Source organism: Xenopus laevis, chromosome 1L, assembly GCF_017654675.1.
Source record: "Xenopus laevis strain J_2021 chromosome 1L, Xenopus_laevis_v10.1, whole genome shotgun sequence".
NCBI classification, from domain to species: domain Eukaryota; kingdom Metazoa; phylum Chordata; class Amphibia; order Anura; family Pipidae; genus Xenopus; species Xenopus laevis.
The window spans coordinates 33,499,805-33,511,539 of NC_054371.1; the positions used below are offsets into that span (position 1 = coordinate 33,499,805).

Here is an 11,735-nt window from a genome sequence, read left to right on the forward strand (position 1 = left end):
TGTAATGCCACTTTTTATTACTCATCTTTCTATTCAGTCCCTCTCCATTCATATTCCAGTCTCTTATTCAAATTAATGCATGGTTGCTAGGGTAACTTGGACCCTAGCAACCAGATGGCTGAAATTGCTTAAAACAGCTTAAAAGTTGCTGGATAAAGCTAATTCATTTAAAAAAACACAAATAGTAAAAGGTGAAAACTCTTTACAACATAATAAAACTTAAAGGGGGTTGTTCAACTTTGGGCTATCTTTTGGTAAGATGTAGAGAGTGATATTCTGAGACAATTTGCAATTGTTTTTTTATTTTTTATTATTTGTTGTTTTTGAGTTTTTTGTATTCTTTTTATTGAGCAGCTTAGGGTCCAAATTACCATAGCAACCATGCATTGATTTGAATGAATAGGAGCGGGACTGAATCAAAAGCATGTAGTCAGTGACCCCCATTAGAAAACTGGAAAGAGTCAGACTAGGAAGGCAAAGCATTTAAAAACTATAAAAAAAAAACAAGACCAATTGAAAAGTTGAAAAACTAACCATTCAATAACAGAAAGGGGTTGTTCACCAGGATTCGGCCAGGATTCAGCCTTTTTCAGCAGGATTCAGATTCGGCCGAAGAGCATTTGTTTTTTAGATGGGGTCAGTGACCCCCATTTGAAAGTTGGAAAGAGTCAAAAGAAGAAGGCAAATAATAAAACTGCCCAGTCTATAACATACTAAAAGTTAACCACCTCTTTCAATGAAAGGTGAACCACTTTAAGCAAAGCCACCATTTGTATCAGCTGCATGTTGCACAGCATAGTGTGGCAGGTAAAAGCAACCAAATCCTGAGTTTGTGGGGATTTTTATTCTTCACAGTGGCCCTTTTGATAAAAATTGCAAAGAGAAGCAGGCAGTTATATCTTTATATTCAACATGGGGTTGGGGAATGGTTCCATTTCCCCCATAAATGGTTTATTATTTCCACAGGCAGCTGTTTCCTAGCCCTATGTACTAAGCACACACATTTACATGAAGCAGCTGACCTCAAACACACAGCACTCACCTCACACACACACAGCACTCACCTCACACACACATCACTTACACACACAGCACTCACCTCATACACACACAGCACTCACACACACATCACTTACACACACATCACTCACCTCACACACAGCACTCACCTCATACACACACAGCACTCACCTCACACACACATCACTCACCTCACACACAGCACTCACCTCATACACATACAGCACTCACCTCACACACAGCACTCACCTCATACACTCACACAGCACTCACACACACATCACTTAAACTGCACTCACCTCACACACAGCACTCACCTCACAGCACTCACCTCACACACACAGCACTCACCTCATACACACACATCACTCACCTCACACACAGCACTCACCTCATACACATACAGCACTCACCTCACACACAGCACTCACCTCATACACTCACACAGCACTCACACACACATCACTTAAACTGCACTCACCTCACAAACAGCACTCACCTCACACACAACACTCACCTCACACACACAGCACTCACCTCACACACACACAGCACTCACCTCATACACACACAGCACTCACACAAACAACACTTACCTCACATACACAGCACTCACCTCATACACAGACAGCACTCACCTCACACACACAGCACTCACCTCACATACACAGCACTCACCTCATACACACACTACTCACCTCACACAAACAGCACTCACCTCACAAACACAGCACTCACCTCATACACACACTACTCACCTCACACACACAGCACTCACCTCACACACACAGCACTCACCTCACATACAGCACTCACCTCACACAGCACTCACACACACATCACTTACACACACAGCACTCACCTCACACACATCACTCACCTCACACACATCACTCACCTCATTGACAAGCCCTTGCCAGTCACTTTCCCTTTGCTCACTATGCATGACTGAGAGCCCTTGCCGGGGGCCAGGGAATTGTACAGTAATCCAGTCAGCCATGAAGTGCAGCTTCCTGAGCCCGATCAGCTTCTCAGTGTTTGTTCTACGTCAGCTATAACTAACCCTGCAAGGGAGGGGACAGCAGGAACATATGGGAGAAACCTGTTACACTACCTGCCAGCTATCAGGCCGTATCCTGCATGACTGCATAACAAATGTACAACCCACCTCTCTTGCCTCCCTTATTATTTACACTGCCGTGCGCTTATTTGTCTGCTGTTTATCAGCTTGGAACTACAGCACATACATATTTTTTTTATTAGCCTTTGGAGGGAAAAATTTTAATTATACAGCCCCGTAGAAAAATAGTTACTTCCTTGGTCAACTACTTTTATTTTACTGAATATTTATAGTTCAATTTATAGTTTAAAACAGGGGTGCCCAAAAGGTACATTGGGATCTACATCTATATAACCCTCCTATTCCATGCTTTTTATGCAGATATTTATTATTAGAGATGTCGCGAACTGTTCGCCGGCGAACTTGTTCGCGCGAACATCGGGTGTTCGCGCTCGCCGGAAGTTCGCGAACGTCGCGCGACGTTCGCCATTTTGGGTTCGCCATTGTTGGCGCTTTTTTTTGCCCTCTCACCCCAGACCAGCAGGTACATGGCAGCCAATCAGGAAGCTCTCCCCTGGACCACTCCCCTTCCCTATAAAAACCGAAGCCCTGCAGCGTTTTTTCACTCTGCCTGTGTGTGCTGAAGAGATAGTGTAGGGAGAGAGCTGCTGCCTGTTAGTGATTTCAGGGACAGTTGAAAGTTTGCTGGCTAGTAATCGTTTTGATACTGCTCTGTTATTGGAGGGACAGAAGTCTGCAGGGGTTTGAGGGACATTTAAGCTTAGGTAGCTTTGCTGGCTAGTAATCTACCTTCTACTGCAGTGCTCTGTATGTAGCTGCAGTGGGCAGCTGTCCTGCTTCTGATCTCATCTGCTGACTGCTGCAATAACAGTAGTCCTTGTAAGGACTGCTTTTATTTATTTTTTTGTTGTTTTACTACTACTACTACTACTACTATAAGAGCCCAGTGCTATTAGTCTAGCAGTGTTGGGGAGTGGGACTGGTGTGCTAATCTGCTGCTCCTAGTAGTTCAGCAGCACCAACTTTAATTTTTTTTTTTTAATATTCATTTTTTTTTTAAATGCTGAAAATAGTAATTTTTTGCCATACGTTGACTCAACGTATATGGCAAAAAATGACTATTTTCAGCATTTATATGGCATATTTTTTCTGGCAACTGTGCTTCAGTGGCTGCGACCAAAAAAATGCATATTTTCTGCATTTATATGGCATAATTTTTCTGGCCTCTGTGCTTCAGTGGCTGCAACCAAAAAAATTTATATTTTCAGCATTTATATGGCATAATTTTTCTGGCAACTGTGCTTCAGTGGCTGCGACCAAAAAAATGCATATTTTCTGCATTTATATGGCATAATTTTTCTGGCCTCTGTGCTTCAGTGGCTGCAACCAAAAAAATTTATATTTTCAGCATTTATATGGCATAATTTTTCTGGCAACTGTGCTTCAGTGGCTGCGTCCAAAAAAACTGGGCAAACAATGTCTACAAGGTCAACGTATGGCGAAAAATTACTATTTTCAGCATTTATATGGCATATTTTTTCTGGCAACTGTGCTTCAGTGGCTGCGTCCAAAAAAACTGGGCAAACAATGCCTACAAGGTCAACGTATGGCAGTTGTTTAAAGAGAACAGTAGATTACTAGCCAGCAAAGCTACCTAAGCTAAAATGTCCCTCAAATCCCTGCAGACTTCTGTCCCTCCAATACAGAGCAGTATCAAGCAGATTACTAGCCAGCAAGCTTACTATCATCTGTCCCTGAAATCACTAACAGCTCTCCCCCTACACTATCTCTTCCAAGCACACACAGGCAGATTTTTCAGATACATTTTTGCCCTTGATCCCCCTCTGGCATGCCACTGTCCAGGTCGTTGCACCCTTTAAACAACTTTAAAATCATTTTTCTGGCCAGAAATGTCTTTTCTAGATGTTAAAGTTCGCCTTCCCATTGAAGTCTATGGGGTTTGCGAACCGTTCGCGAACCGCTCGCATTTTTGCGCAAGTTCGCGAATATGTTCGCGAACTTTTTTTCCGACGTTCGCTACATCCCTATTTATTATGTTAAGATTACATAAGGAATAGTTGTTTGTTAAATATAACAATATACATTTTCTCCTAAATCAATATTTAATTAATATTTTCCATGAAACAGAATGCTAATAATGTTTTTATGGATGTAGATCCTCATTGGACAACATCACTAAAAGTAGACCCGCGTTAGTATAGGCACTCCTGGATTAAAATGTTCTCTATAATATTTCATTTCAAAGCAATCAGAAATGAAATGTTATTTTAAATAATAATAATGAAAATAAAGAATCTTAAAATGATAAAACTGAAGGATGTGATTTGCAAGTATTGAACCCCACACTTTCATTATTAAAGTGGACCTGTCACCTAGACATAAAAAGCTGCATAATGAAAGTCCTTTGCAAATTAAACATTGAACCCAAATTCTTTTTTTCATTTAAACATTCATACCTGTTATAAAGGGTATATAAATATCTGAGCTGTCAATCAAACATTATTTGCCCCGCCTCTAGGCCTGAGGCATAGAGGTTGGGCAGTCAATTACTTTCACTTTCCATTTAGCATTTCCTACATGCTATTGCACTTCTCACTCCTCCCCATGCTCTATTATTATGTAGGGCACTGCACATGGGCATTTGGTTCCCCATTCTTGTGCAAACACAAGATTTTGGGGTGATACACAATTTGTCTTAATAACAAATTGCCACAAAATGGCTCCTGCCTGCATGCCGTGTTTGTGTAATTCCAAGACTAAAGGAAACAAAATGTAAATAATAAATACAGTGTAGGAAAAGCCTGTTTTTCTCAACTAACATGATAGAAAATAATTTGGAATTATTTCTTAGGGTGACAGGTCCCCTTTAATATAGTCCTTTGGAGTAGGTAAGTACAGGTATGGGATCTGTTATCTGGAAACCCATTATCCAGGAAGCTCAGAATTAAGGAAAGGTCTCCCATAGATGCCATTTTATCCAAATAATCCAAATTTTTAAAAATGATTTCCTTTTTCTCTGTAATAATAAAACAGTAACTTGTACTTGATCCCAACTAAGATATAATTAATCCTTATTGGAAGCAAAACCAGCCTATTGGGTTTATTTAATGTTTACATGATTTAAGTAGACCTAAGGTATGAAGCTTCAAATTAAAGAAGATTCATTATCCAGAAAACTCCAGGTCCCAAGCATTCTGGATAACAGGTCCCATACCTGTACCAGTTTTGCACTTTCTTGGGAGTGAGATTTCTTCCAGGCTGACACTATTGTAAAATAGTTCCACAGATTCTCTGCTGTTTATGACTGGGCCACTATTGTATGAACACATTACTAACATCCCTCCTTATAAACAATGCATTGAGGGAGTATTCTTTAAGGGGTTGTTCACCTTTTGAGTTAACTTTTAGTATGATTTAGAGAGTGATATTCCGAGACAATTGTTTTTTTATTTTTATTATTTGTAGGTTTTGAGTTATTTAGTTTTTTTGATTCAGCAGCTCTCCAGTTTGCAGTTTCAGCAATCTGGTTGCTAGGATCCAAATTACCCTAGCAGCCATGCATTGATTTGACTAAGAGACTGGAATATGAATAGAAGATGGCCTGAACAGAAAGACTAGTAATAAAAAGTAGCAATTTGTAGCCTTGCAGCGCATTTGTGTTTTAGATGGGGTCAGTGACCACCATTTAAAAGGTGGAAAGCGGCAGAAGAAAAAGGCAAATAATTGAAATTAAAAAAAACAAAACAAAAAAAACAATGAAGACCAATTGAAAAGTTGCTTAGAGTTGGCCACTCTATAACATACTAAAAGTTAACTTAAATGTGAACCATCCCTTTAAGGCCATGGACACATGGATCTTGGGCTCTGTGTATTTTTTTCAGGCCCCGTATCACTTGATTTAATTAAGATCTGCCTGTGTCAGAGGTCAGCCCAACATTGGGTCTAGAATAATGCTATAATCAGATTAGGATACAACCTTATTTTCATTGAAATGGCCATACTTATTGGCTACTCTCCCCCTCCCTGGGTTAGTAAGAATGGGCAATTGGGGGAAGGGAAGTCCTTTAATAACTTGTCACTTCCTCGCGGCAGGGGGGGATTAACCCTCTGTTAATCTCGGTAAGTATGATGATTTTCTATTATATACTGTCAGGGTGAGGACCACATACATCGAGGGAAGGCACCATACACAAGGTCACCAAATGAGCAGATATTTCCCATATATTTCCACCTTGAGGCAGGCAATATTGGGCTCATCCAATCTCATGGACATGGGCCAAACAATTGGATCACAACTAGTGATGGTTAATCTGTGCCTTTTTGCGTCACCAAATGTATTGAAGTCAATGGGTGTTTTTTCACAGTGAACCTGGCAAAGAATTTAGCCTGTCACTAATCACAACGACATCAGCCAATTTTCCACCAGATATCAGTCTGGAATGCCCACCCCAGGGCACCATACACAAGGTCACTATGTCAAACTTGAGGCAATATCAGGCTGATCCAATCGCATGACCATGGCCAGATAATCAGATCACAACTAGAGATGGGTAACCTCCCTTTTCACCTAAAATTAGCAAAACAGCAAAAATGTGCAAACTGCATTGAAGGGATAAATAAAACCTAGCGCTGCTCGCAGGGATACAAAAATTTTACTTCCTTGTTTGTGTGACGAAAAGGCACATTATTTTAAAGATTCTGATTAGGTTTGGGACAGGCACTTTCTATTTGGCCGAATCCAAATCCTGCTGAAAAAGGCCAAATCGCGAACCGAATCCTGGATTAGGTGCATCCCTAGTAATAAATGTGTTAATGATGTAGCACAGGAGCAGAACATGCCAGGAACCTGTGCCAAGCATTTGAAGTTTCACATATATATACAGTCATATGAAAAAGTTTGGGAACCCCTCTCAGCCTGCATAATAATTTACTACACTTTCAACAAAAAAGACAACAGTGCTACTGTATGTCTTTCATTTCTCAGGAACATCTGAGTACTGGGGTGTTTTCTGAACAAAGCTTTTTAATGAAGCAGTATTCAGTAGTATGAAATTAATACAAATGTGAAAAACTGACTGTGCGAACATTTGGGTACCCTTGTAATTTTGCTAATTTGAATCCATGTAACTGCTCAATACTGATTATTGGCAATACCAAATTGGTTGGATTAGCTTGTTTAGCCTTGAACTTCATAGGCAGCTGTGTCCAATCATGAGAAAAGGTATTTAAGGTGGCCAATTGCAAGTTGTGCTTCTGTTTGAGTCTCCTCTGAAGAGTGACAGCATGGGATCCTCAAAGCAACTCTCAAAAGATCTGAAAACAAAGATTGTTCAGGATCATGGTTTAGAGGAAGGCTACAAAAAGCTATTTCATAGGTTTAAACTGTCAGTTTCAACTGTAAGGAATGTAATCAGGAAATGGAAGGCCACAGGCACAGTTGCTGTAAAACCCATGTCTGGCAGGCCAAGAAAGAAAGAAGCCCTTTCTGCACTCACGCCACAAAGCTTCTTGTATGCAAATGCTAATTTAGACAAGCCACAGTCATTTTGGAACAAAGTGCTTTGGACTAATGAGACAGAAATTTAGTTATTTGGTCATAACAAAAAAACACCTGCTACCTACTGTCAAATTTGGTGTAGGTTCCATCATGCTGTGGGGCTGTGTGGCTAGCTCAGGGACTGGGGCCCTTGTTAAAGTCGAGGGTCGGATGAATTCAAACCAATATCAAAAAATTCTTCAGGATAATGTTCAAGCATCAGTCACAAAGTTGATGTTACGCAGGGGTTGGACATTCCAACAAGTCAATGACCCTAAACACACTTGGAAATCTACAAAGGCATTTATGCAGAGGGAGAAGTAAAATATTCTGGAATGGCCGGCTGTCCATGCTCGGCAGCCATCAAATGTAACTGAACTGGAGAGATTTTGTTTGGACAAATGGTCAAAAATACCACCATCCAGAATCCAGACACTCATCAAAGGCTATAGGAGGCGTCTAGAGGCTGTTACATTTGCAAAAGGAGGCTCAACTAAGTATTGATTGTTGGGGTGCCCAAATGTATGCACCTGTCTAATTTTGTTATGATGCACATTGCATATTTTTTGTTAATCCAATAAACTTGATGTCACTGCTGAAATACTACTGTTTCCATAAGGCATGTTATATATTAAAAGGAAGTTGCTACTTTGAAAGCTCAGCCAATGATAAACAAAACTCCAAAGAGGGGTTCCCAAACTTTTTCATATGACTGTATGTGCCTTTGCGTGTATTTTTTTCATACCTGTAGAGAACTGCCCGTTCGGCAGCAACACGGCTGCTATTGTTTACCCAAATGTAAAATATTCTTATTAGTAAAGATGGCTGTCTGAATGTCATTTGATTTTTTACATAATAATATATTTCTCTTGTGCTTAAAGCCAATGTACTTATTTGCCTTCTAGCATGAAGGTTAATATTCTCAATAAATACCTTGGGGAAATCTGTGTGCTAAAGATAGATTCTCCCAGCAGTATACTGAAAGATAAAGGAGATGCTAAACAGTGCAACTGAGCAATATGACAATATGTTTTATATGTAAAAAATCACAGAGGAAGAACCGGCCATCTAAGAGAAACTATCCATTCCCTGCCTTACAATACCCCAAATGAAGTATTGCATCTAAATCATATTATTGCACAGGGTTTAGTAAGAGAGATAGCAGCACAAAGCTGCTACTCCTGTTGTGTATCCAGGTCCAAAAATAAAGAAAATCTCATTGTTTGTCATAACTGCTTTATTTGTAGAAATGCATTGTTTTCTAGCAGTGTTCATACCACTGAAACCTTAATACTGTACCAAAATAAGTGATAAATATATGTACAATCTTAAAATGTTTCCATGAATTTGCATTTTTATTACATTTGCTACTTTGTATAAACTACTATTAATGTACATTAGTGCATTTCAAAACATATTAAAAATCATAGCAAATATATTCAGCATTTTACTTTTTTTTTTTTTTTAATTTATACATAGATGATGTTAGAAATGGCATGTCTGTGATCTTTTCAGTCTGACCTTTTATCCTATTCCCAAAGCATATGTGAAAAATACGTATCTGTATGTCTGACACATGGCCTATGTATCACCTCCTGGGGGTAATGAATACCTGTTTTAAAAATAAATTGATATTGATATAATATCATATCATAGATATATAGATCTTTGATATATATTTACTGTATAATATATTGTACCACACATTACATAAGGAACATCCTCTTTGTCTGTAAGCCAGAGACAACGCTGGCAGTTAGGTTAATGCACACGTGGCATTTAAAGGCATGAAGTGTCTCATGCTTTTCTATGGAATGGCCATAACCCTAAGTGCAGTGGTTCCCAAACTGTGAAGCTGGCACCCCTGGGGGAGCTTCAGCCTGAAGATCAGTTATCGTGAGAATTTGGGAATATGGCCATTTCCTCTCCTAGACACCCCAGCTTGATGGTCAGGTAGTGTAAGACCACCACAAAACTTTACCCAAGGGGGTTATTTAACAAAGGTGGAGTTTTAGAGGTTTGTGAAGTTTTTTTTATACCTCGAATGAACTCACAACTGGAATGGTCTCTAATTTATGAAAAAAAACCTGAATGGAAGAAACTTGTTTGTCGTGCAAAACCAGAATTCTCAAGTTAATCGAGTTTTTGAGCGAAACCGACCGAAAAAACCCAAATCATGAAGGCTATTAACATCTTCAAATGGAGTATTTTTGGATTCGAGTCATTTCCAGTTTTTTATTTAAAAAAAAACTGTTTCGGTATTTTTTTAACCCAACAATTTGAGTTCTGACTCAAAAATACCCTAAAAAATCTTTCGGGTAAAAAAACAACTCAACCTTTGATAATTGACCCCCTAGCTGTCCTTTAGGCTGGGCCCCCCTGCCACTGCTTATGGGCCATGGGCGATGGGGAGATTTGTCGCCAGTCGCTACTGCGGGCAACAAATCTCCTGAAAATGCTTCTCCATCGGAAATAATAGAAATACCCAGTGGTAAAACCTACGAGGAAACTTTGTGTGACTCCAGAAAAAATGAGAAGCGATGCGTAGGTTTTGCCACAGGTGATTTCATTTATTGCTGATGGAGAAGCATTTTCGGGAGATTTGTCGCCTGCAGTAGCAGAAATGTATCACAGGCGACAAATCTTCCAAGTCGGCCATGGCCCTTAAGTCACCATGTGGGGGGGGGGGGGTTGGGTGTGCCACACAGCTTGAGAGCCACTACTCTAAACCAGAGATTTTTTTAGCGTTACAACAATACAATAAGGTTGCTTTAAAAATAAATATACATAAATAGAAACAAATGTAAGCAAAAGCCACCTTCTGAGAATAGAAATCAATATTTGAATGTTTGACTATGGCTTTCTGCATCATTTTTACTTCTGGAGCTGTAAGGCTTCAATGAAAATTGCATCTGGTTGGTAATTGGATTTCCTGTTAGGACAGACATGCCTCTGCTTGTTAATGTTCTGCAATCTAATGGAACATTATTACTACTAAATGCGTAAATCCTATATAGATTCCACATGCTTTTTTCTTCTTTGATTCTGTTACTGTTTCTTATCAGTTACTTGGATAGGAAGTAAATGACTACAGATTTTAAAGGTGAAATATAGGCTTTTTCTGTTTTCCAATGAAGAGGCAGTTTAGAGCTTGCTGGGTGAGCATAACAGGGTCTGACTGGGGCGGGATACTGGGAGAAAACCCAATGGGCCCCGCAGACCCACACCCCGCCAGTAAATCTAACCACGGCACAATATTATTTGTTCATATTTAACCACTTGCATAGCAGATGGTTACTCCACACTACATGAAGAAATCTTAACGTAGAATTCAACCTTTAACTTAAAAAAAAACCTTACCCTTCGTAGACCCCCTCCTCTCCCCCAGCCTAGCTGCTAACCCGGGAAAATGGCCCTAACTTTTTACTTACCCCTCGGTGCAGATCCAGGGATCGCAGTTCACAGCAGCCATCTTCCGGGTCTTCGGTAATCTGAGACTGAGACCGGCAAAGCAGCGCAGTTGGAGCAATTTCCCAGTTCGCAACCACTGCGCATGCGCCGAAATAGACGGAAATTGCAGAAACGCAGAAAGAAGACACGAAGACCCGGAAGATGGCTACTGTGAACTGCGATCCCTGAATCTGCAACGAGGGGTAAGTAAAAAGTTTGGGGCATTTCCCCCGGGGTAGCAACTTGGCTGGGGGGAGGAGGGAGGTGGGTCTACGTAGGGTAGGGGGGTAGGGTTTTTTCTTAGTTAAGGATTGAATTCTCCTTTAACAGGCAAACTTAATGGAGAAACATCATGGGCGTACCGCACAATGTAATGTCATTCAAGAAAACTAGGTACTCCATGTTCATGCTGCTCTTCCATCTTCCAATGACGTGTTGGCCTGTGTGCATGGGTCATGGTGCACGTTCTTCTGCACTTCTATGGGGGCTTGGTTATAATCCTTGCGCCGGATCCTGAGTTTGCTACTACTGATTTTGCATAAAAACCTGTCCTGATTCCTGGATATTCTCTTGCTTCAACTCCGTCTGAATTTTGACCTCTGTCTGTCTCCAACTGCAGTTGAACTC

General features: G+C 40.3%; 1 protein-coding gene across 3 annotated transcripts in view; it reads right to left on the minus strand.

The window, feature by feature from the left end:
- Nucleotides 1-2,134, minus strand: part of ccdc149.L (coiled-coil domain containing 149 L homeolog) — a 61,414-nt gene extending 59,280 nt beyond the window's left edge. The window contains exon 1 of one of the 3 annotated variants that reach the window (XM_018228972.2): nucleotides 1,919-2,134. In XM_018228972.2, coding sequence (XP_018084461.1) covers nucleotides 1,919-2,020 — 102 coding nt within the window. In that variant the 5' untranslated portion in view covers nucleotides 2,021-2,134. The remainder of the gene's footprint in view (nucleotides 1-1,918) is intronic. The other 2 variants (XM_018228966.2, XM_018228977.2) reach the window with 2 other exon arrangements.
- Nucleotides 2,135-11,735: the final 9,601 nt, after the last annotated feature.